Raw genomic sequence first — 22,913 nt, 5'->3', positions numbered from 1 at the left:
ATTCTCAGACAAAGACTACCTGATAAGCTCACCTCCGACATGTGCCCCCGCGTTGTCACTTGATACCGGAGACATCGGAGAATATGCCGATGAGGGGGACATATAGAATGTGGCGTAAACACTTTAGTCTACTCCTCGTGACCAGAAACAGGCACCTCCAGGCCAGTTCCGCATGTTGAAGGGTCGGTAAAGTCTATCTATTGTGGACGACTGGGCGTGAGACTATGAGTCAAGATGCCTTTATCGGCGCGGAGGGCAGCAAGGCTTTAACATTAACCTTAACACATAGATCTTCAGACTCCGGGCGGACGGTGGCAGACTCGGAAAAAAAAAAAAAAAAAAAAAAAAAAGTGTAAAGTAGAGTTCCAAGAATATTACATCTGCGATCTAATGTTCGATTCTTTCTATATATCTTCTGACATCTTTATTATTTTGCCATTTTGACGGCATGGGGTTTACTTAATGCTGCCCTGGGAAAGTCGACCCCTCACCGGCTTACTACGTCAAAAGAAGCAAAGAGATAACAAATCTTGCATATATAGGGCGCTTTACAACAAGTCACCTGCCTTGGCAACCCTTCTTATCGCGAGCCGAGGGCGGGGTAGCGAAGATTGGAGTGAGCAGTTGACGCTAGATCCACACAACCATCAGATATTCAGATGCGAAGTCGGCGTTGAAGGGCGACCTATCATGGCTGCGTACATGAAAGTTTAAGATAGCAAGCCACCGGCCCGGCCATCAAGCTGACTATATAGCTATTGCTCGCCCATGCTCTTGACTTCTGAACTTGTATCTGCTCATCGCCTGTCACATTCTTCACCATGGCTCGCTCAGCTGATCTTGCCGTCGAAACGGGGGACGTGAGGACCGAGGCTTTTGAGATGGAATCTCAATCACCACATGCCATGAGCAACATTGACGAACCTTCCACCGACAATATGGTAAATATCGCCACTGTCGAGCCTATTCCTCCTAACGGGGGCTACGGATGGGTTTGCGCCTTTGCTGTTTTTCTCATCAATTCACATACCTGGGGCATCAATGCTGCAAGTCTACTGATATGCAAGATGCCAGGACATCAGCTAACCTCTTTCTAGTCCTGGGCCGTCATGATGGCTTATTATGCAACCCACCCAAAGGAGATGCCAGCCTCGTTCTTCGAATATTCCCTCGTTGGCGGGCTTTCCATCTCGGCGGCCCTCATCATCTCCCCGCTTGTCACTATCGTCCGCAAGCGCATCGGCCTACGCTTGACCCTCATCCTCGGTTCTGTTCTTCTATTCATCTCGCTCATCACTTCTTCCTTTGCAACCAAGATCTGGCAACTTTTCCTCAGCCAAGGAGCCTGCTTTGGACTTGGCATGGGCTTATCGTACATCTCTGGCGCTGCCGTGCTTCCTCCATGGTTTACCTCCCGGCGAAGCCTGGCAGTCGGCTGTGCAACGGCCGGGGTCGGTCTAGGAGGACTGGTGTATAGCATCGCCGCGAATCACCTTATCGAAGACGTCGGAATCCGCTGGACTTACCGCATTCTCGCCTTCTGCGGCCTAGGCGCTAATCTTCTCGCTGCCTTTTTGCTGAAGGAATGGGGCGGCAGAACACAGCCGGACATGAGATTGGACGAGGAACGCTTCGACCCTCGCGACTTTGGGCGGATCGAGATTATTCTCCTTATCGTCTGGGGGTTCGCTACAGATTTGGGTTATGTCATTCTACTATACTCACTTCCCACATACGCTTCCTCTATCGGCCTTACACCGGCACAGGGTGCCATGTCGAGCGCGTTGCTGAACCTGGGCATGGCTTTGTCGCGCCCACTAATCGGCTACATCAGTGACTCGTTTGGTCGTATCAACATTGCCGGTATCCTCACGTTTCTCTGCGCCATCTCTTGCTTCGGACTCTGGCTCCCGGCGACGACCTACGCACCCTTACTTGTATTCTCACTCATCGGCGGCGCATTGTGTGGCGTATTCTGGTGCACCATCACCCCCGTCATGGTTGAGGTGGTCGGCATTCGAAAGCTCGCAAGCACCTTTGGATCGCTCTGCATCGCCATGGCACTACCAACCACCTTTGGTGGGCCTTTGGCCATGCAGATAGCAGGCAGTGGAGAGAGCCTCAAGTTTACAGAGGCACAGCTGTTTGTAGGCTTCATGTTTCTGACGGGGACATTGTCTGTGTGGTTCCTTCGGTGCTGGCAGATCTTCAAGGTTGAGATGGAGCAGGGGGACAACTCGACGACGACCGTTAGAGCGACGCGATATTGGGTTTCTTGGCTGACTCCGCGGTTTATGTTTAGTGCTCGCCGAGTATGAGTCTTGTGAGATGATCAGGATTGCTCGGCTTCTTGAGGGCCGAGTCAAGCTTTTGGAAAGTCACCTCAACATTCTTGATATGCCAATCTTGTAACACATCCAGTCCTTTCCTGCTAGCTATAACTACCCATCAAAAAAGATATGATTTGTGGAAATCGCTTACAAATGCTCTGAATCATGGCGGCAAATGTGCCCAGAGAGACCCTGTCAGTCGACGTATCAAGTTCTGTATGACCCAGTGCATACTTGTTACATCTCTTACTACGTGTCCGCCACATCGACAGATCCTGGCCGGCAATAGGGCAACAACCTCATATCAACGTCAACATATCCGCGAGAGCCAATCAGATCCCGCAAAAAGATGTTAGAGGGGGTTCAAGACCCCGCCAAGTGTGTCTTTCGTCCGCCTTCGTCCGTGTTCGCGATCCGAGACACTAGAGCCGAAGAGCGACTCTTTGGCCATGGCATTACTAATTAAATCAAGAATAAAGCAGAACATCGGATGTCCGAAGTCCGAGCAGTGAGAAGCAGTTTGTATTTAAGAAACTTGGTTTGGTGGCACTGGGAATCCGACTCCCTTAGTTTCAACACCAATACTCAGCCCCGAACACACCCTAAACATCGTTTTGCATTGTCACCCTTTACCGCGCTACCAAAGCAATCTTCATCATGCTCGTCCTTGTCCCTGGAGTCACTGGCAATCTCGGCCTGCATCTGATCGACAGCCTCGTCTCTCGTGGGCATCAAGTCCGCGGCCTCGGTCGATCTCCAGCAAAGCTCACCGACGAGCAGCGATCCAAACTGGAAAGCTTTGTCGAGATTCAAAGCTACTATGACATCGAAGCGTTGGATAAAGGCTGTGCTGGAGTTGATGCGATCATCTGCGCGTATGCAGGAACTCCTGTGATGCACCTGGATGCCCAGCTGATCCTCCTACGAGCCGCTGAGCGTGCCGGCATCACCCGTTTCCTGGCCGCTAGCTGGAACGCCGACTGGAGGCACCTTCAACTTGGAATGCACCAAAGCTACGATGCTTGCATTGCCTTCTATCAACAGGCCAAGCTGACTTCAACCATCAAGCCGATCTGGATTCTTACCGGCGGCCTTGCCGAGGTCTACTTCTCCGTCCCCGGCCACGGTAACTTCTCTCCCGCCTACAACGGCCCTTGGGATCCAGAAAATAAGACCGTTGACATTTGGGGCACTGGTGATGAGACCTGGGACTTGACCACTGAGAAGGACGCCGCCGAATTCTCAGCCGAGGTTATCCAACGCGACGATGCCCCAGAAGGTGGCTTCTGGGAGCTGCATTCCGGCGCCTACTCGCCCAAGGAGCTGGCGAGGATCTACAAGGAGGTCAGAGGCGTCGAAATTGCCCAGAAGTACCGAGGAACGCTGGACGATCTGCGGGAGCTTGCCTACTCCATGAGGAGCCAGAAGGCCTACAATGACTACTACAGCTTCATCGGCCTGTTTTATCAACTTTTCCAACTGGACGGAACTTATTCCCTCAAGAATATTGACAACGACAAGTTGAATGTCAAGACTACGTCGATTGAAGAGTTTCTCCGCCAAAATCCCCAGATTTAACAAGGGTTTCCCTATCCAACACCTAAACCGAGAAATCGCCTCCTGTATGAGGGTTCGCGTCTCTGTACGCTAAATATTATATAGACTAATGAGAAACAATAGAACGATCTACAGCTATTATCGGGCACTCTTAAACAACGTTTAGACAGTGTTTGTATCTCTTCACTTGTAGGTTGTACATATGCGACTTATTGTCCTGACTTCCTACTCTTGACATGGGACTGAGGCCAATAGCTCTTAGAAAGGTTCCTTAGTAGTTATTCCTATCAATTAAACCTCTTCTAAATTGAAGAGATCCTCGTCCCTTTTTACATGACAATTATACTTCTCCTGTCGGTTTCCTCGTATTTGTGTTGACCGTCACACCCACGTCGGCTCCATCCATTCTCTCAGCATCTTCAGCAAATTCCACGATAACCTCCCTATAAAACGCTTATCTATCGCACAAACTCGAGCGGTAAAGGGTCTTTTATCCTCCTAACTGACGAACAACGTGACCGTTATGGCGTATTACGGGAAATAAAACTCCTGGCTCTAGGGTATTTTGTTGACTTAAGCTTGCGGGAGCTCTCCGAAATGACTTGACAGGGGTTAAAACGTTACTAAGGAAAAGAAAGAGACGGGCCGAACTTTATCTCGAGGGAAGCCGTTGAGGATTTTTGACAGGTCCGACTTCCCGCCCGATGGCCCATCTTATCTCCAAGAGTCTCGGGAACAACATGGCTGTCTATCGATCACGATCCATGATCTCTACTTCCACGTGTAGTAACTCGGAATATTAAGAAACGTCCGAGCTCATTACTCCGCTTTCCCGTCTGATCATCCACAATACTACTCTGTAGAGCCTCGGCGATCCTGAAAGTTCTGGACCCCCAAATGGCCCCCAACGAGAATCCCCCAAGTCAAACCCCCCACCATCACGCCCAGCCTTGGCATTGTGTCATTGACACCTTGCATCAACCATCATCCACGTAAACTCCTCGTGTAAGGTCGGTACTATCCGCTGCCATTAGTATAGAAAGAGATTAGCTTCAACGCTTCCAGTCAAAGCATCACGGTATTTGACGCGGGGAACCTGGACCTTTGCTCACGGTGGGAAATTGCAGTACACTCTGCTTCCTCTTGGAGTAACGATCGACACCGCGGGGGCAACTCTGCTCTTCCCTCTTTGGACCCCTCGGCCCATTCGCAACAATGTCATTCCATGTTGAAATGGTAAAGAGTCAACGCCCTGGAGCCTGAGCTATTATCCCGTCGGCGGAATGATCGTCTCTTTCGGCGTTATTTCTACCGACATGCGAGTTATGGTGAAAGCGGACGCGTGCTCCGGATGGCCGGGGTTTATAATGCACTCATAAGGGCATTGGACCGAAATTACGTGCATATTCTCATCCAGGTCCTGAATGGCGTCAAGTATAGGGTCCATTTGTATAAAACTGCCCAGAATCGCGCTCTAGGAGCAAGACTATCTCCCAGCAGACACACTCGTCCTAGGAGGAACAAACTCCAATACACTCTTTTTATATCTGGCACGTCGTTTGGCCAACATGCTTCGACAAGCCGTCCATTCCTTTTTACTTACTGCCCTCATGGGTCAAGCTGTTCTTGCGGCTCCTACCAATGCCACCTCTTCTGCCAAGGTTCACTGGCTTGGTGATAAGCCTGACTTTATCTCGGGCGTCACCTTTGGTGTTCCTTGGCCCCGGTCCAAGCACTTTCCCGAAAATACGCAGTTTTCTCTTTCGGGTCAGAGCGCTGATCTTCAATCATGGGTCACTGGTTACTGGCCGGATGGCTCGGTGAAGTGGACCGGACACGCTATTGCAGGGTCCGACAGCCCGATTGACGAGTATGTTGTCAAGGCTACAACTGCACGGGGCTCCATCAACTCAACCGCCTCGACCGGTGCCGGGAAGAAGGGTGCTGTCGTCGTTACTGAGAGCGCCGACGGCATCGAAGTCGGAACCGGCAAGGTTACCGCCGTCTTCCCCAAGAAGGGCTCTGTCATTGTCAAGTCCATCGAGTCTGCGGATGGAAAGCAAGTCGCCCAGAACGGAAGACTGGTCCTTCACTCTCAGACTGGAGTTTCCCACGCCTTCGAAGACGAGACTGACACGCCAATCAAGTCTCTTCGCTTCCAGAGTTCTATCGACAACGTCACCGTCAGCGAGCAGACTTCTGTTCGCGCCCTTGTCACTGTTAGGGGCAAGCATGAAGCTGTCAGTGGATCTCACGACCCTTGGCTCCCCTTTGTCCTCCGATTCTATCTGTATTCCAACTCCGAGTCCATCAAGATCATCCATAGCTTGGTATTTGATGGAGACGCTTCCAAGGACTTTGTCTCCGGTCTTGGCCTCCGATTTGACGTCCCGCTCAAGGGTGAGGAGCTGTACAACCGCCATGTCAGAATTGCAGGTGTCGAAGGTGGTCTACTCAGTGAAGCTGTTCAACCCATCACTGGACAGAGGAGAGATCCGGGTCAGGCTGTCAAGACCGCTCAGTTCGACGGCAAGGAGCTTCCCGATGTTAGCACCTGGGATACCAGAGTCTCTTCTCGACTTCACTGGATCCCTGCCTGGAACGACTACAGCCTGAGCCAGCTTTCGCCCGATGGCTTCACCATCAAGAAGAGAACCAAGTCAGGCCAGAGCTGGATCAACGTCCCAGCTGGCACACGCGCTGAGGGTCTGGTCTACCTTGGTGGAGCTACCAAGGGTGGTTTGGCCGTTGGACTACGAGATTTCTGGAAGCGATACCCCACTGGCTTCGACATTGCTCAAGCTGCCTCTGACACTGGAAGTATTACTCTCTGGCTCTACAGCCCCTCTGCCGAGCCCCTTGACCTCAGACCTTACCATGATGGCCTGGGCCAGAAGAACTACACCGACGAACTGGATGCTCTTGAGATCACCTACGAGGACTGGGAGAAGGACTTCGACACCCCCTACGGCATTGCTCGAACCAGTGAGATTTATCTCGTTGCTTTCGACCAGACCCCCTCACGCGAGAAGCTGGCTAGCTTTGTCAGCCAGATCAACAACCCTCCTGTCCTCGTCCCCGAGTCCGCATACATCCGGGAGACTAAGGCGATCGGCACATACTGGGCTCCAGCGGACTCTACCAGCACAGCCTCCAAGACCCTGGAGGAGCATCTTGATTTCCTTGCCAAGTTCTATCAGTATGAAGTTGAGCATCGCCGATGGTACGGATTCCTCGACTACGGTGACTTTATGCACGCCTACGACGTCGACAGACACACCTGGCGCTATGATGTTGGAGGTTATGCTTGGGACAACTCTGAGCTTTCTCCTGATCTGTTCTTCTGGCAGTACTTCCTTCGTACTGGCCGAGAGGATATCTACCGCTTCGCCGAGGCTCTTACTCGTCACACCGGAGAGGTTGATGTCTACCATCTTGGTAACTGGAAGGGTCTGGGCACTAGACACGGCGTGCAGCACTTCAGTGACAGCGCAAAGCAAGCTCGTATCTCGCAGCCCCAGTACCGAAAGTACTTCTTCTATCTGTCTGGTGGTGACGAGAGAATTGGAGAGCTCTTTGAGGAGCTGCTCGACACTGACAAGACCTACGGCGTCCTTGATCCTCAGCGAAAGGTTCGCAAGGACGGATGGAAGCCTACCCCTGACTCGACCGTCGCCTTTGGCCTGGGCACTGATTGGTCCTCCCTCGCTGGTGGTTGGCTCATCGACTGGGAGCGTCGAGGACCTCGATGGGAGGAGTCCAAGGCCAAGCTCACCAAGACTGTCCAAGGCATCGCCAACATGAAGAACGGCTTTGTCACGGGCTCTGGTCTGTACGATCTCAAGAACTGGGATCTGGGCCCGCCTCCCACCGATCCTGACAACAAGGGAGTTGTCTCCATCTCCCACTTGTCTGCTGTCTTTGGTCTTCCCGAGGTTGTCTCTGAGCTCATTGAGTACTACGCGGACGACTTGCCCAAGGGTTTCAAGCAGGCCTGGCTTGACTACTGTTACTACTTCAGTGCTACTAAGGAGGAGCAGAAGGCCCGCTATGGTGTTGAGTTTGGCAAGCTGAACCTCTACCAGGGACACTCTCGTCTGACTGCATATGCCTCGCATCAGCTCAAGAACGAAACCATCGCTGACCGAGCTTGGAAAGAGTTCTTTGAGACCGATGGCTTCAAGGCTACTTCTCCTTGGGCTACTACTCCCATTGCCAAGAACGACGGCCTTATCCCCGGAAAGGAGGCCAGTTGGGTCTCGACCAACGATGTTGCTCAATATGGATTAGCTGTGATTCAGAACCTCGCTTTGGTGAAGGATGCCCTTGAGAATTATGGTGCTTAATGTTCACATGAATTTGTTCATGACCGTTCAAACAGAACACTCAATATTTTATTGGCCTTAGTTAATATTCATCTCTCCAACGAAATGTTAAACCATCAATGACCCGTCCCTCATCCACCTCAATGCGGCACCTGACAATCTCGTACGCTTCCGTCTCATATAGACGCAGAGCTTCCTCATCCTCTTCACACGTGACTAGAAATGCCTTCTCATGTACCATGTTTCTCTGACTTGGATCATCGACAAGCGCCTTGTAGTTGCCCCAGCTTCCGACAACCCCACCACGGATCTTGGCATCGTGATAAACAGGATCAGTGCCTAGTAGGTCGGAAAGGACCTCACTCTGCGCAAGAGTACCGTAGAAAAAGTACCAAATAGGGTACTCGTTCTGAGTAGGTTGGGGGCTGTCATTCTGCTTTCCTAGTCGATGCTGAGGCATTGTCGAGTCAATACCAAGAGTTGGATAGACGGAGTTGGTTGACAACTCCTTTCGAGCAAGCGAGATTCGAATAAAGGTAGGAGAGAATGCCGAGTGAATTTTGGACTTGGATAAAAAGGCCTCGATAGCCAGTTTCTCAAGGCCGTTGACTTTACAGAAGGAGCTGGTCCGGCCCGATGAGTCCGATGCCATCATAGTCTCCTGTATCGAAGACATATTTGCAGCCTGAGCCACAGCTTCAACGGTTTGAAGAGGTCCCTCGAGCTTGACCAAGAATGTTGAAGTCTGAAGCCTCTGCGTCTGCTTTTGAGTCAGTGTCAATGGATGGCATGACTTGCGTGCTACAGCAGTGCACGAGTACTCGTATGGCTCTCTGTCGAAGCCTTCGTGTTGTTTCTGATCTCGGACCATGTCCCAGTGACTATCAGAAGCGATGAAGTCATGCGAACTTGAGCGATATTCTTTGATTTTATCGCGGGCTTCGGATTCTGAGTAGCCGAACAAAGACTGCCATCTGTAAATTGTGCTGTTGTCGATCTCGTTGGAGTCTGCCAGTGAGACGGCATTGGCCATAGCCTCCAACTCGTCGAGGACATCCATTATCGTAATGATCTTGTAGACAGCGGTGTTTGCGTAGGAGATGAGAGTACTCGCCAGGTTATGTAGAAGACGAGTTGCGTTTATAAGCCAAAGCCGAAGTACAATTACGGTTTTGATATGTGACTGAAAGCCCTGTCACAAGGTTACAGAAGGATCAACTTTTTGCATATGCAGTGGCAGATTATGCAAGTGCTTGCAGATGCAGTGCATAGCAAGCTGCACGATGGATGATCTATCAGGCCCATAGTCAGCAAATCAGGTTATTCCATCCCGTGCTACGTGCATACTTGAAAGACAGGTTACTAAACTTTGAAAGTGGTCATATTAACGTGCAGCCGGGCCTGAAAGATATGTGTGCATCCTCCACTAAACATTGCCACAAGATGATTCAGCTGCATGTTGAAGTAAACTTTATTCCTACTTACGGAATTATAGAAAGTTGTCCTTAGAAAATATTCGAAAAAGTTTGAACATTGTGACTCGCTTGAAGAGAAGGGCTGTTTCATGAGTCATCATTTTCATTTGTACATGCTCTTAGAAATATTCCATGAGCCATACTCTATGTACCTGGTGATATTTACGGTTTTATAATCTAGGCCTTCATAACCTCAGACAGCCTAACAACGCTGGCGCTGACCTCGTTGGTCTTGCCAGGGGGCAGGTCACCAGCTCCCATAATCATGAGCAGATCAGGGTCCTCCTCAAAGACAAGCAGAGCCCGAGTGTAGGCAGTAGGCTGAGGAACCTCCCACTTCTTCCAAGCGTCGGGGTGTCCAAGAGCCTGGTTGGTGAAGATCTGGGGCATGGTGCCGCAGCTGACAACAATGGTTCCGTTCTCGCCGCCATAGGAGCTCCACACGACGTAAGGAGAACCGGCGGGCTTGGTTCCATCATCGGAGACAACCTGCTGGCCGGGAGCCTCAAGGAAGGCCAGAGGGTCCTCAGAGAGGCGGTAGTAGACGGGGAACCAGTACGTGCCGGCAGAAGGCTCGCCACCGTACTCATAGACGTAGATGTACTCATCATTGGGCAGCTTGGCGACAGTGGGCATACCAGGTCGGGCGTAGTAGTCGGCATACTTGGTGTCCTCAACGACGTCAGACCAAGTGAGAAGGTCGCTGGTTCGCTGGTGCACAAGCTTCTGAGAGTGAGTCTCGTTGTCTCGCTGATCAGAGTAGTACAGGATCAACTCTCCCTGGTAGGTCCTGCGATAGGTCAGTAAACTGTGGGCACTACTTTGTCACGATGATTGCAACGTACATCAAGAAAGGCTCCCAAACAGGAGTGAGACCGTGCTCAGGTCTGGCCTCGCCACCAGCAGCAACGTGGCTGACGAACTCCCAAGTATAACCGAGATCACGGCTGGCATAGAGCTCGATCTGGGTGTGGCTCAGGTTGGTAGGAATGCTGCTACCAGAAATGAGGACAGTGCCGGCCTCGAAATCGCCAATATCTTCCTTAAGCTGGTACAGGAAGGGCTGGTATCTCAGACCCCAGTTGTTGACCTGATCACGAACCCTGGAGATCTCCTTCCAGGTCTTTCCGCCGTCGACACTCTTGACGATGGGGAACCACACCAGAGGAGGCTCGGGGGAGTAGTTCTCCCAAGTGGCCAGGAGGGTGCCATCCGAAAGCTCAACAGGTCGAGCATACAGGACCTGAGGGTCCGTGTAGTTGTTTGGAGGATCATAGATGACATTGTTGCTGAATGTCTGAGCTGCCGCAAAGGGCAGCAGGAACGAAACGAGACCGGCGAATCTCATGATGGACCAAGACTGAATGCTACAGTGGTATCGAGGCTGGTGAAAACGTTACCAAGTATCCGGTCGAGTCTGTATTTATATCCAATTCCCTCACGAAAACAAGATCCACCAATACCATGCCAAGCTACCAACTCGTCAACACGTCTGACGTCGACGCGGAGAAACTCTACAATCTGGGGCCGTCTGGGGAAATTGGGGCAATGATTGGAGCGCGAATTATGCTCCTCCCCGTTGCACAAAAACCGAGGCGCGCCAATCGGTGTCCGTGGATCACCACTGCCGGTGGCAACGCTGATCGGCGGTGGTTCCTGGGTTCGGGGGTTAGTGCCGGCAGTCAGGCAAGGATCTGGATGGTACGCCGACCAGGACCCTGGGGCATGCGGGGGCTGGGAGAGGCGGTCACGAGGTTGAATGAGGGGAATAGAGTTTAGTTTCGGGATGGTCTTGACCGAAATCAGGAGATTCGTAAACGCGGAATGGCTTTGGACTGAAATGGACTCATACTGGTACCATGCTATTCAAGTGCTAGCCCACTTACCTCGGCAACCTCGGATGGACTGTCTGTGAATGAGGCTATTCTCGGTTCAGATGTTTACAATTCTTGTGAATGGCTGGCGTAGGTCATGTAGGTCGGTGTTTACTCCCAGTACGCTTAACATGTTGTCATTTCATTAATGACCACATTTTTAAGATAAAAAAAGACCTGACAAGGGTAAAAGAGGTCTAACTCTTAGGAAATGCTCTTATGATCTAATAAAATGGTTTACTTGAAATTTATGTAAGTTTAGTATAGAACTATATTGTATCAATAACGAATTCATCAACTATGTTAGAAGTTTTAATGTATTAATAAGCGTTACTCAAGGCCGACAAATAGCAATGATTGCGTCTTGAAAATAATGCCTGGCGGTATTAAACCATAACATCGTCTAACACCACAACCAAGCTACTTTAACCTTCTATAGCGGCAGCCAAGCCTCTTGATATAATGTTCTTAATCCGAGCCTCGATGATGCAAATCAACTAGACAATAGATAATAATTCCCCTTCTTTCTGTGAACAAGTATTTTAACTGCCTTTATACTCCTGAATAAATATCTGAGGCCCGTTCGGATTGGCAAATTATGTCCAGCCATGAGCTACCAAATGCAGGCAGTTCACAATAGACAGCGGACGATCCTCCCATCCATCAATGTCAATAATGACCCTGTGCGTCTTCCTCTCCAGAAATTCGGTCCTCTTGACATTTACCTTGACCTTGAAACCAGGGTCTGAAATATGTGTCGACAGAGCCCCTGTGTGATTTCTTATGTATTCCTGAAGAGCTGTGCCAAAGTCGTGCCACTGCAGGCTCCTTGGGGAAGCCTCAGAAATGTTTCCTTGTAGAAATGACCCCCAGGTCTCAGCCCAGGTTACAACATCCCCATTAGCCGAGTTCCCGTGAATGCCCCATAACACAAAGAAGCCGGAATGGTCATTTCCAAGGTACCAGGCTCCGCCAACGCTCAAGGTCCCAACAGTTTTTCCTTGGGAACTGGACGGCTTGTATGACATCCAGATGCTATCCTTCAGCGCCCACTGCTTTACGTTTATCTTGACATTTTCGATCCCTGGGGCCACGATATATACCCCTGTCCGTTGCTGGAAATGACCTCTCACAGGCCTAATGGCGGCAAGAAGAATACGGCTTGGTGATAATTTTCGAGGATCATACTCAACTGCAGTTTAGGGATCAGTATGCCCTAACTGACATCGATTACAGTTAATCAAAGTGCCACATACCAGCTGTGTTCTTGACTTTTATGACGCCATCTCGGAAATTAGTTGACAAGACCAAAGGTTCAGCTGAAGGGTGCAGCAGGATCAGAAGGTGAGTGTGGACTCTCGAATATGCTGTATTCAAAGCCCCAGGAGTCAGAGGTTCCACGAATATAGCAACCCGGGGAAGAGGATGCGGAGCCACAGCACAGCTGAGAATGGCTATAAACTGCAGTCGTTCCGATATGGGACTTTTGTTCTTTTTGTCATGAATAGAGCAAGGCCCAAGCAGGACGTCGATTTCCAGACCCCTCGCTGTTGCGATGATGTCGCCTCGTTCGAGGAGGGTCTTTTCTGGTCGTCGGACGTCAAACTGGAATGCAGACGGCAATTCGGCCAGATATGGCTTATTAACTCCGCCGGAAGTGCTCGCTGTCCAAGTCAAGATGGATTGGTCTGGACTTTGTTTCAAGATCTCCTCTTGGAGTCGCCAGAAAGCGTTTTTACCTTCGCCATAGAGGAGAGGCATGTTGATGTCGAACAAACCCAGTAGGCAGTACGATGTGTCCTCCGGGCGGGTGGTTTTTCGGTAAGCCGCCCATCCCATTTTTCTCGAGATGGGCTCCTCCGCTAGTTCCCTCTTCACATCATCATCCTGGCCGCATCCCGGGCATAGCTGTCTGAGGTTCGGAAACAGAGGAGTCTCCCGAGGGGGGACGGCGTGTGCCCTCTGCAAAATGCTTCTAGTGATTCCAGTGATCTCCTCAAGTCTGGAAGCCACCTGATCCCTTCTACACATGTACTTCCAATCAGCGTCGAAAAAAATCAGTCCGTGAGGGGCGATGAGCTCCTGTAAGGTCCAGCCGCGGGTGAACCAGCGACTCTTTTCAAAGTTTTGCATGGTTCCATCTTCTCGGAGCGAGACATCATCCATAAACACGTAGCAGTCCGCGGATTCCTTGTACCACTTGAACATGGAATTAATAGCCTCGGACAGCTCTGAGCTGCTGGATTTGTCGATGCAGCAGGTGTCGACCCAGATGTAGTCTAGTTTGTTCTGTCTCGCCTTCTCGCAGGCATTGAGGATTTTCCGCAGGCCCGTCCTGGGATTTTGCAAATACTGACTGACACCATTTCGAGCTTCTTCAAAGAGGAATTCATCATCCTTCCACGTGTGGGAGAGGATCGCGTAGAGAGGCCGCTCTTCCATTGGTTTTCCAATGAAGGATACGAGCTCGAGGTTTGTGGTATGAAGGAGCCGCATGCTCACGACTTGGATGATAAAGGGGGCCAGAGGGGAAAGTTAAAGCAGTAGCGCCTATTTTATGGCCACTGAGAGTCTGATGGGAGCGACTGAATCGGTCTTGGATTGATGAGCTGTTCAAAAAAGGGCGCAAGCAGAAATCAGGCTGTAAGAAAGGCACCCAACATCAGCCGCAATGCTTACTAACCAACACTGCATTTCTGATTGCTTGTGTCGCCCTTTTAACTAGGAACGAGGTGGTCAGCTATTATGGCCATTACACGGCTGTTATTAAGACGCCTGTCAAACCTAGGAACTGTCTGTTAGCCAGGAGAAATACCCCGGCAGCCCGTCGGTTAGATGGTTGCTTAACGTTATGATGTTACTTGGCAAGCCAAGCCACAATCCTTGTTACGGTCTTGTCAGCAACTGCCACGGCGAGAAGCCCATCCATTTGTCGGCTCGGATGTACACATATCCAGCCCTACATCCTCCATCACGCCGCTGTTCAAGAGCAATTTTTACTGGCAGATAGAAATCCTTCCTATCGATTTGGGAAAAGATCTTACGAGGTGTGCCTCATCCTGGTTCATGGCGTAAGCACTATACCTAGGTTACGGGCGTCGGCGGGTATATATACCATGCCACTTGCTGACGGCTGGAAGCAGCGAACCTAGACACAACAACCACAGCTTAACCACCTGAATCGACCAAAATGGCCTCAAATACCAAGCCAGCAAAGGAAAATCCCCTCTCCTCTATGGAGAAGCTGTCACAAGAGCTCTTCCTCCACCGTCCGTCGTCGTCTACCGGTTCCGGGGATCCCGCTCACCCAAAGCTCATCATCGTCGCGAGCTGGACCAATGCCTTGGACGGCCACATCGCCAAATACATCGAAAAGTACAAAACTCTTTATCCATCCTCCCCTATCCTCCTTGTCAAGAGCACGAGCAAGATTCTCTTCAACCCTCCCCTTCTGAAAAAGGCTGTTGAACCCATGGTCCCTGTCGTCAAGGCTTGCCTGCCCGCCGATCCGTCCTCCTCCTCATCAAGTCCGAGCCTTCTGATCCACATGTTCTCCAACGGTGGTTCATCAAGCATCTCAAACCTCTACGACGCGTATGCTGCATCGGCTGGCGAGAACGAGGTCCCTCATCTTCCCCCGCACGTCACCATCTGTGATTCATGCCCCGGTGAGGCGTCAGTGGGCGGCCTGGTTGCCTTTTTCCAAGTCGGCCTCTCCAGCGTGCAGCGCCTCATAGCCACACCTTTCATCTACCTCGTCGGTGTCGTTTGGATATCAGCAATCGCGGTCGGATTGACCAAGGATTGGATTACCGTCTGGCGCAAGACGCACAACGACAAGGAGAAGAATCCACATGAGATACGCCGGACCTACATCTACAGCGAGAGAGATACTATGATCGACTACAAGGCGATCGAGTCACATGCAGCTGAAGCAGAGAAACTGGGCTTTCAGGTTAGGCGAGAGAAGTTTGATGGCTCGCCTCATGTGGCCCACGCCAGACACGATGAGGCGAGATACTGGGGTGCTGTTGGACAAACTTGGGAGGGAAGCTGAAGATGGGCAAATTTGAGCTGTCATTGTAGATTGAATTGTTAATTCCCTCGTTCTAGTTGAGCTTTGCTAGACAATTATACTGACTCTTGAAACAACCATGGATCTACCCCGCGTAATGGAATATGTATCCGAGCTCCTCAAATGCTTCCCTGGTCTCTTGCTCATATTCATCGCTCTCAAGTTCGTCCATAGACTCCGGAGTATTCGTGTCTATGCAGAGTGGACATGGTATTGATGAACCAGTGATTCCGTATGGAAGAGCAAATCCAAAGAACCCTTCATCCTCGTAATCCCGATACAAGAGAATCCATCGCTCGCTGTCGCAGAAGAAACAGACGCCTTTTTCAACCCGAGATATAATGTCAGAAACGGATATGGCCCGGAATAGAATCTCGCTGTCGGGGCCCATCAGCGAGTCTTTGATCTTAATGAGGGAATGTTGATTGTTCGCATCTGGCAGAACGAAGGGGCGCTTTGGGTCATGCCCTTCACCGGGACGATTTAGATAGGCGTTGTACTCGTTGCGGGCGCCATCTGTCTCTAGAAGGCCACAAAGATCCCATTCCAGAATTTTGGCGCAAACCAGGGTGCGCTGTGCCCCATGCTCTTCCAAGAATTGAGCCTGAACAAGGCAGTAAGTGTGGTGCCTCGGATCCGTCGCTGTCCAAGCAATAATGTCCCACCACAACTCAAGAGGCAGCCGCTTATTGCCTTGCTTCGTGGCGATGTTGCCAGCTGAGTCGTTGACAAGGAAGGTGACAAATTGGATTGTGAAGCGCGTCAGGTTTAGGAGACAAACCTCCTTCCGCTCGACTATGCTGTCCAGCCGAGAGGGAGTGACTGGCCTCATTTCGTTGACTGTTGTTGAATGCTACCTTGTGGAAGAGTGGTGAATGTTGTGGGAGTTGTCTCGTGGGCGGAATTGGGGAGGTAGGCTTGTTTTATACAGCGAGTGCCCGTGATCAAAGTTGAGTTTGGCTCCACGCTACATATGAGTTGGGGGCCCCGCGGCGTGATGCAGAATTAAGTTCAATGCCAACAAGACGCTTAGAATAACTGTATTTGCCCCTTCCCAACGCTTGCTTTGCCGGGTTTGCGAAGAGCGAAGTGATTTGTCTCATCGGGCTCTTTAGATACAAGTCCCTTGTGAACCTCAAAAAGCGGGGCCAGTCAAGGCAGTCAACGAGGCCGCCAACATACACCTCTACAAAAAGTCGTACTCAATCTCGATCGTCGCCGCTTCAACTTTGTTAACCCAGTGAGCTTGCTGTGAACCATGTCAGTAAGCATGCACACTGAGAGATACTTGGAAGCCTACCTCAGCTCTGGCCCAAAGCACAACGATACATCCGGGTCCCAGCAGCTCGAGAAACCCCTCCCCAGTACCAACTGCATCTTCATCATCATCATCATCATCAGGCACAACACCTCTCTCCCACTCGACCCTGTAGTTGCGGAATTCACTGCTTGCCGTTAGGTTGTTGCAGACTGTCCAGGTGAGTTCCTCATCCTCTCCCTCTACAAAATCCCACCCATGCTTCCTTAAATCATCCCTTGCACCGGGGGCACCCCACCACGTTTCTCGAAGAATGTCTTCAGGGACAACATGTGCTCCGTCATGGTGAGTATTACAGGGACGCAGAATGCTAGCCTCAAACCGCGTGTGGCTGTTTTCAAAGGTGCCTTCTCCACCAAAGGTTGCCCATCCTTGGTCCGCTGCTCTGGTCTGAAAGATGATGCGCTTTGGAGTGACCATTTTCAACCCAGTGGCGATGGGTTCAGTGAAAAGATAAGCAGCTGCTACGCTGTAGTCGCGAATGAATCCCCATACCTGGGGTTCCGCCTCGTACTCCTGCTTACCATCCCTGCGATTTGCGATCCAGGGATTATACGAAAGTGAGGTGATTGGCCTCGCGAGCTCTGGAAGTAGCTGATCGGCTAGGAGTTGGCGTGCCTCGATGGCAGCGGCGAGCGTAGTGTGGGTGGTTTCGGAAAACGGCAGCGGGTTGGGTGTTTCCTGGGCCATGTCTTGGGGAAGCCACTGGATTTGCCGGCTATCCTTGGGTCTGGTGGGAAGAAAATGTCAGCATGAGGAATCTCATGGCCAAGGACGATGGTCCTAGATGTAGGTTAGTTGGGTACTTACTATAATAGATGGGATCACCTAGTGCCTAGTGGGCCTCTTTAGTCTCGAGTATCGCTTCGGATGTGAGCGCCAGGGCTGTTCTCTTAAAATGCTCCAAGAAAAAGTTGGACCCAAGGTATAGTATGAATCTGCAGGACGGCCCAAATGCTTGGGCCGAGCGGGGTCAGGTGTTGTCTAACGGATATACTACGTCATAGAAATCAATTGTTTAAGTAAATGGTAGAGAATGAACATGAGTGGTCGCTGGGCTCAGGCTGTGCGACACCAAGCCTAGGTCGAGGACGTCTAGGAGCCGCCCAACAAGGGGACCGGATAAGCAGGCAACCATGGACAAGACGCGATGTGATTGGGCGTTTCAGAGCATACGGTGGTTCGAAATGCGGCCTTGCGCGTTTTTCTCACTCATAAGTAAGCACTGCCATCCATCAAGCAAACAGACATATCCACGGCCGAGAACCAGAAAAAGAGGGGGAAAACACCATGGCCAACCGAGACTTCTTCTTCTTCTACGCACCCACCTGGGATTACCCGCCAGGCGGTCCAATCAAGCTGGGCAATGTCATCACGTCTGTCAAGAACCCCCATCGACCCCTCTTCTGCTCTCCGCCACCCGAGGAATCAGACATCTTTAGGACAGAAAAGAAGCGCGTCCAGTACACCAAGGAGAAGCTGCGGCGCGGAAAGTTCTCCATCTTGACAAAGTTCCTCAGCGTTCTCGGGTTTGGTATCGATATTGGTGCTGAAATAGACCGGAGGTGAGGAGCCACACCTTTGTCAACCCATTCATGCTTACAAGGTTAGTGACGAGGAAACATTTGTCTTTGATACACTCGAGACGACGCAGTTCATCCCAACTCCATCATATGTTCAGACATGTGTCCAAGGCAAGAATGTCCGTGACTTTCTAGAGCGCTCAAAGTACCGCAAGCCTGTCTACATCATAACGGGTCTCAAAGTCGTCACAGGCGCTCAAGCCAACACGATCAAGTCTCGCTCCGTGGGCGGCGCTGTTGGCGTGGAAGTAGACGCTACCATATGGACCGGTGGAGCTGTCCCCATTGGCGGTGGTCCTGGAGTGGAGGGCGAGGTCGGCAACAAGGTAAGTACCAAATGGGAGGGTAGCAGTGACTTTGTCTTTGCGTTCCGCGTGAGCAAGGTCCGGGTAGGCGAGGCGACAGGTCAGGTCCTGAGCGAAAAAGAACACCGCGAGGGAGCCATGCTCGAGAGGGAGTATACAAAGCCGAAAGTCCCAGAACTATCTGTGTTGGGTGTTGAACAGCCGGATGCGCAGGCTGAAGGGTTTGACTTGGAGGAGCTGATGGATGATGAGGATGTAGTTTTGTGCGCCATCCCGAGGGAGGAAGAGTCTGATGACGTTTGGTAGCAAGCAGAAAGACACCTGTGACTGGCCTTTTGCATGTTCAGGGAGGTACCAAGGCCAAGACATTTGCTTACTTCGAGTTGCACTGCATTGTATTTCCAGATATGCTCGCTATGTCTTTAATGCCCTTGAAATCTCATAACTGACCCAATCCAGCTCCCCTCCAAACAGGTTATGCTTATCCAAACTCAAATGAACAAAGAAGTACCCATCCCTGGGCTGGTAACTCGGCCCTCGCACAGCGCACCTCCTTAGCAGTGCCTCCATCTTCTCCCTCCGCTTCAGCGCCAGTGCCTCGCCCTCAGAAAGATGCAGACGCGCATACTGCAGCAGAAACGCCGCCATGCCCGCAACAATGGGAGTCGCGTACGATGTGCCGGACCGGGACTTCAAGTAGTCTGCGTTATTGTTCTGGCAGAGCAGCATGGGCCACGCTGACTGGACCGATTCACCCACCGTCGCAATGTTGATGGCGTTGGGCTCGGCCGTCGGGCTAAAGTCAGACGCACTCCCGTTTGTATTGGTCGAGTGCACGCAGATGACTTGTGAGCTGCTGGCTGGGTATGCCCGGCCTAGTCGACCACCGGAGTTGGCGGCCGCAGCAAACATGAGTACTTTCCTAGATATTGCCTTGTCGATTGCGGCTTGAAGAGCATTGTAGCCGTCAAAGTCGGAGGACGGCCACCCAAACGACATGGAGATGATATCAACATCCCACTTATCTATAGCATGATTGATGGCCTGTGTGTATCGTGATAAGCATTGTGACAAAGTTGAGAGGGAGCTTGTTGCGACTTACGTTGGCCACGATCTTCGCGTCTGGTCTCGTATTCCCCTTGTCGGCGATCTTAATAACGTAGAGGCTAGCATCTGGAGCATAGTCCAGAATAAGGTTCGCGGTAAAGGTTCCATGCCCATGGGTATCTGGCACGTTCTTCTGAGATTCGTTGTAACAGTTCTTCTTGCCTTTTAGGTTCTCCTCGCGGGCTTCAAAGACGAAATGGTCTCTGTCAATGCCAGTGTCGAGAACTGCGATCTTGACTGGTTGTGATGGAGGGTCCTGAAGGTACCTCCCAACGAATTTCTTGTAGACCTGTCCGTATTCAGATTTCCATCTTATGTACTTATCGGTCCTGCGAGCGGTAATGTCAGCAGCTGTATCGTAGACATCAAACATCCGTGGCCGAAGGCATCCGTAACCCCGTGTGTTGGGGTACTCACTCTACCGCAGAATGCTCCCCGTCGCCAACTTGATCGTCAAAGAACTGGAACGCCTTGTAATCAAAATCAGAATTCGAAACCGAGTCTATATCTGGTGTCGAAATCGAGGCCAAAGAGTGCAGGCGTGAAGCATGATGCATATATTTCCACCCATCAGCTCCAATAGCAAACTGACCCGGGGAAAGCAGGGCGAACGGTCCGGGTGAAGGAGAGCGGATAGGCAAAACTTCCCGGGGGGACAACAAGCCAGCCCGGTCGCCTGACTCTTGGCTGGACATGGGCTGACCCCATTTTCCAAAGTCAAGATTCCTGGCGTATTGGTCGACCTCATCCAATTGAATGTTGCGGAAGCCGTTGGTTAGGTCCAGTTCGAGGGGCCGGACAACCTTTTGATACATCCGTGACCTCAGTGTTACTCTGTCGAGGGGCTGTCCTTCATCATCCTCCCACAACTCTGCGTCTAGGCAGTTGTCGATGGCTTCCAACAGAGGTGAGTCTCCAGGGATCTGGGATCGCCACCCTTCTTCATTTTCCTCATCTCCCTCAAACACCTGGTCCACATCCATGAGGGTTATTCGCCCACTATTAGTTTCTATCAGTTGAATATCGTGCATGGCCGCTAATCTTTTGAAGGGTTTGGCGAAATACACCTCCATTAGGACAACGGCCAGGGCCACCACTTCTGGACAGCAATGCCCTGAATCCAGCTCGTCATCATCGTCCTCTACATCGTCACCCATGGATTGAAAACCTTGGGCTGAAGCGTCGGGGCCAGCTTTGGGTAGTTGTGCTTCGATAAAAGGTCGTAGGGGGGTCTTGCAAGACGTGGTCTGAAAGAACTTGATATTCGATGACCCCCATCCAGGCTGGAGCCATGAAGTACCATGAAGATGAAGGACCGTGTAGCCGATGATGAGCGAGAGAATTCTCTTCGTCTTTTCCGTGAAAAAGTCCTGTCGGTCTTCGAAGCACTGAGACAGAGAGATTGGCTCAGCGTTGTGATCGATTTGAAAGTTGCTCTTCTCAAAGCCAATCTCAAAAAGCTCGCCACTGTTCAGCCTCAGGATCAGTCGTTGCAGTGCCCTTATTTTCGTCTTGATAATCGGCCTGCATAGCCTCTCCACCTTTGCATACCGCTCGACGATTTTACCCCCACGGCATGGGGCCTCATCAACTGGGGGGTCAAACCGAACAACTCTCTCTTGGACAGTTTGAACGCGAAATTCGTGCCAATCTCGCTCCATGGAGAGAAACATGTCTAGCTCAATGCCTCCGCTTGCATCATCATCGCCGCGGCCTCTTCGAACTCGTCTCCGAGCAGGCTTGACTACCTGCTTCTTCGCAGGGCTCCGGTATGTTCCTAGTTCAAGCTTGGCCTTGAAGTCATGCTGATCGGGGCATGAGCAGCCCTTGCAGTTGACTAACGCATCGTAAATCGATTTGGCTGCCTTGCAAACAGCGTATGGCGGTTCGTTAATCTCAGGAGAGGTATACTTGTGAACTGATTTTAAGGAGGGTTGCTCGGGCTGTTGTTTGTCGAGTTCGTCCGCACAAGTTTCCAACGCCTTGTCCACCTGGTGTCTCTGCTCTTCGGAAAGCCCCGGTCTCAACCACCGGTGGATGAAATCGAGTTCTGTCTGGTCATGTCGCCTTCTCGCCTCATCCCAGTGCAGGTAGAGCATCTTGAGACGGAGCTCTGGTGTGACAGGGTATGAAGGGAGTTCGTGGAGACCGGTCTCGGGGACAAGGGAGCCGAGATGGCTCAGAGCCTGACCGACCAGTTCTCCATTGAGACGAGACATTGCCTGCCGCGCGCGTGTCAAGTGTTCTTGAAGTCTGAAGCAGTTCCAGCTCAGGTGGCTGTAGAAGACTCTGACTTCTTCGTTGGTCTCGTTCATCCGAGCTATTTTCGCCATCTGCAGAACGGTTCCCACTGTGTCAAGTAGGAGGGCTTCGTTGCCAGCGCCATCTTTGGGCTCGGAGGGTATGGCCATCGCGTCAACGCTCAAATTGACGCCTTTGAGGAGCTCCGATGGCCACGCCGGAGCTGGCTCGAGGACTTGAGTACCACCGAGAGTATCGCACACGCGCATCTTGGTGAGTTTGAGAGGAGAGTGTATCATGTGCGACTGAGTCGAGGTGGGGCGTTGGTAAGCTGAAACCTGGGAAGATGATAATACCAGGCAGTAACAGGTAGATAGGAACAATCAGCATTGGATCATAAAAGGCAACATTTTGAATCTATTCTAGGATTTTTACCGAAACTATAATAGGCGTTAGACTATTTAACACTCGAGTTATGATATTTAGGGTATTGTAGCGACCGCTTCCCAGTAGGTTTCAGCGAGACTAGTTATCATTTGTTAGCGCGTCTTCCTGGAACCTACCAATCTTCCTACCTCGGTGCCTAGTAGCCCCGCATTTGAGACAATAATAGAGGCACTACTGCTGGGCTGGTGCGCGCGCTTACTGCGGCACGACCCGCATCACCAAGACCTCATCCAAACTGTACCGTGGGCCTGGCTCCCCGAAGAACGCCGCGGGCTC

General features: G+C 51.3%; 11 protein-coding genes across 11 annotated transcripts; 5 read left to right on the top strand and 6 right to left on the bottom strand.

The window, feature by feature from the left end:
* Window positions 1-821: 821 nt before the first annotated feature.
* Window positions 822-2,318, top strand: NCS57_01336700 (uncharacterized protein; the record flags this gene model as incomplete). The annotated part of the gene is made up of 2 exons (XM_053063007.1): window positions 822-1,046; window positions 1,098-2,318. The coding sequence occupies 2 exons, from the start codon at window positions 822-824 to the stop codon at window positions 2,316-2,318; spliced, it is 1,446 nt and encodes a 481-aa protein (XP_052907902.1).
* Window positions 2,319-2,987: 669 nt separating this feature from the next.
* NCS57_01336600 (NmrA domain-containing protein) lies at window positions 2,988-3,908 on the top strand (the record flags this gene model as incomplete). The annotated part of the gene is made up of 1 exon (XM_053063006.1): window positions 2,988-3,908. The coding sequence occupies one exon, from the start codon at window positions 2,988-2,990 to the stop codon at window positions 3,906-3,908; it is 921 nt and encodes a 306-aa protein (XP_052907901.1).
* A 1,547-nt stretch (window positions 3,909-5,455) lies between these two features.
* On the top strand, window positions 5,456-8,233 carry NCS57_01336500 (uncharacterized protein; the record flags this gene model as incomplete). Its single annotated transcript, XM_053063005.1, has 1 exon — window positions 5,456-8,233. One exon carries the CDS (start codon window positions 5,456-5,458, stop codon window positions 8,231-8,233), a length of 2,778 nt encoding a protein of 925 aa, XP_052907900.1.
* Window positions 8,234-8,294: 61 nt separating this feature from the next.
* NCS57_01336400 (putative gamma-glutamylcyclotransferase) lies at window positions 8,295-9,272 on the bottom strand (the record flags this gene model as incomplete). The annotated part of the gene is made up of 1 exon (XM_053063004.1): window positions 8,295-9,272. The coding sequence occupies one exon, from the start codon at window positions 9,270-9,272 to the stop codon at window positions 8,295-8,297; it is 978 nt and encodes a 325-aa protein (XP_052907899.1).
* A 592-nt stretch (window positions 9,273-9,864) lies between these two features.
* NCS57_01336300 (uncharacterized protein) lies at window positions 9,865-11,035 on the bottom strand (the record flags this gene model as incomplete). Its single annotated transcript, XM_053063003.1, has 2 exons — window positions 9,865-10,477; window positions 10,533-11,035. 2 exons carry the CDS (start codon window positions 11,033-11,035, stop codon window positions 9,865-9,867), a joined length of 1,116 nt encoding a protein of 371 aa, XP_052907898.1.
* A 1,762-nt stretch (window positions 11,036-12,797) lies between these two features.
* NCS57_01336200 (HET domain-containing protein) lies at window positions 12,798-14,057 on the bottom strand (the record flags this gene model as incomplete). Its single annotated transcript, XM_053063002.1, has 1 exon — window positions 12,798-14,057. The coding sequence occupies one exon, from the start codon at window positions 14,055-14,057 to the stop codon at window positions 12,798-12,800; it is 1,260 nt and encodes a 419-aa protein (XP_052907897.1).
* Window positions 14,058-14,751: 694 nt separating this feature from the next.
* On the top strand, window positions 14,752-15,618 carry NCS57_01336100 (uncharacterized protein; the record flags this gene model as incomplete). The annotated part of the gene is made up of 1 exon (XM_053063001.1): window positions 14,752-15,618. One exon carries the CDS (start codon window positions 14,752-14,754, stop codon window positions 15,616-15,618), a length of 867 nt encoding a protein of 288 aa, XP_052907896.1.
* A 103-nt stretch (window positions 15,619-15,721) lies between these two features.
* On the bottom strand, window positions 15,722-16,468 carry NCS57_01336000 (uncharacterized protein; the record flags this gene model as incomplete). Its single annotated transcript, XM_053063000.1, has 1 exon — window positions 15,722-16,468. One exon carries the CDS (start codon window positions 16,466-16,468, stop codon window positions 15,722-15,724), a length of 747 nt encoding a protein of 248 aa, XP_052907895.1.
* Window positions 16,469-16,822: 354 nt separating this feature from the next.
* On the bottom strand, window positions 16,823-17,644 carry NCS57_01335900 (uncharacterized protein; the record flags this gene model as incomplete). Its single annotated transcript, XM_053062999.1, has 2 exons — window positions 16,823-16,885; window positions 16,937-17,644. The coding sequence occupies 2 exons, from the start codon at window positions 17,642-17,644 to the stop codon at window positions 16,823-16,825; spliced, it is 771 nt and encodes a 256-aa protein (XP_052907894.1).
* A 576-nt stretch (window positions 17,645-18,220) lies between these two features.
* Window positions 18,221-19,148, top strand: NCS57_01335800 (uncharacterized protein; the record flags this gene model as incomplete). The annotated part of the gene is made up of 2 exons (XM_053062998.1): window positions 18,221-18,519; window positions 18,566-19,148. The coding sequence occupies exons 1-2, from the start codon at window positions 18,245-18,247 to the stop codon at window positions 19,146-19,148; spliced, it is 858 nt and encodes a 285-aa protein (XP_052907893.1). The 5' UTR covers window positions 18,221-18,244.
* Window positions 19,149-19,256: 108 nt separating this feature from the next.
* NCS57_01335700 (Peptidase-S8 domain-containing protein) lies at window positions 19,257-22,459 on the bottom strand (the record flags this gene model as incomplete). Its single annotated transcript, XM_053062997.1, has 3 exons — window positions 19,257-19,886; window positions 19,945-20,278; window positions 20,367-22,459. The coding sequence occupies 3 exons, from the start codon at window positions 22,457-22,459 to the stop codon at window positions 19,257-19,259; spliced, it is 3,057 nt and encodes a 1,018-aa protein (XP_052907892.1).
* Window positions 22,460-22,913: the final 454 nt, after the last annotated feature.

This window comes from Fusarium keratoplasticum, chromosome 11, assembly GCF_025433545.1.
Source record: "Fusarium keratoplasticum isolate Fu6.1 chromosome 11, whole genome shotgun sequence".
NCBI classification, from domain to species: Eukaryota; Fungi; Ascomycota; class Sordariomycetes; order Hypocreales; family Nectriaceae; genus Fusarium; species Fusarium keratoplasticum.
This window is presented reverse-complemented; position numbering and strand designations above follow the sequence as displayed.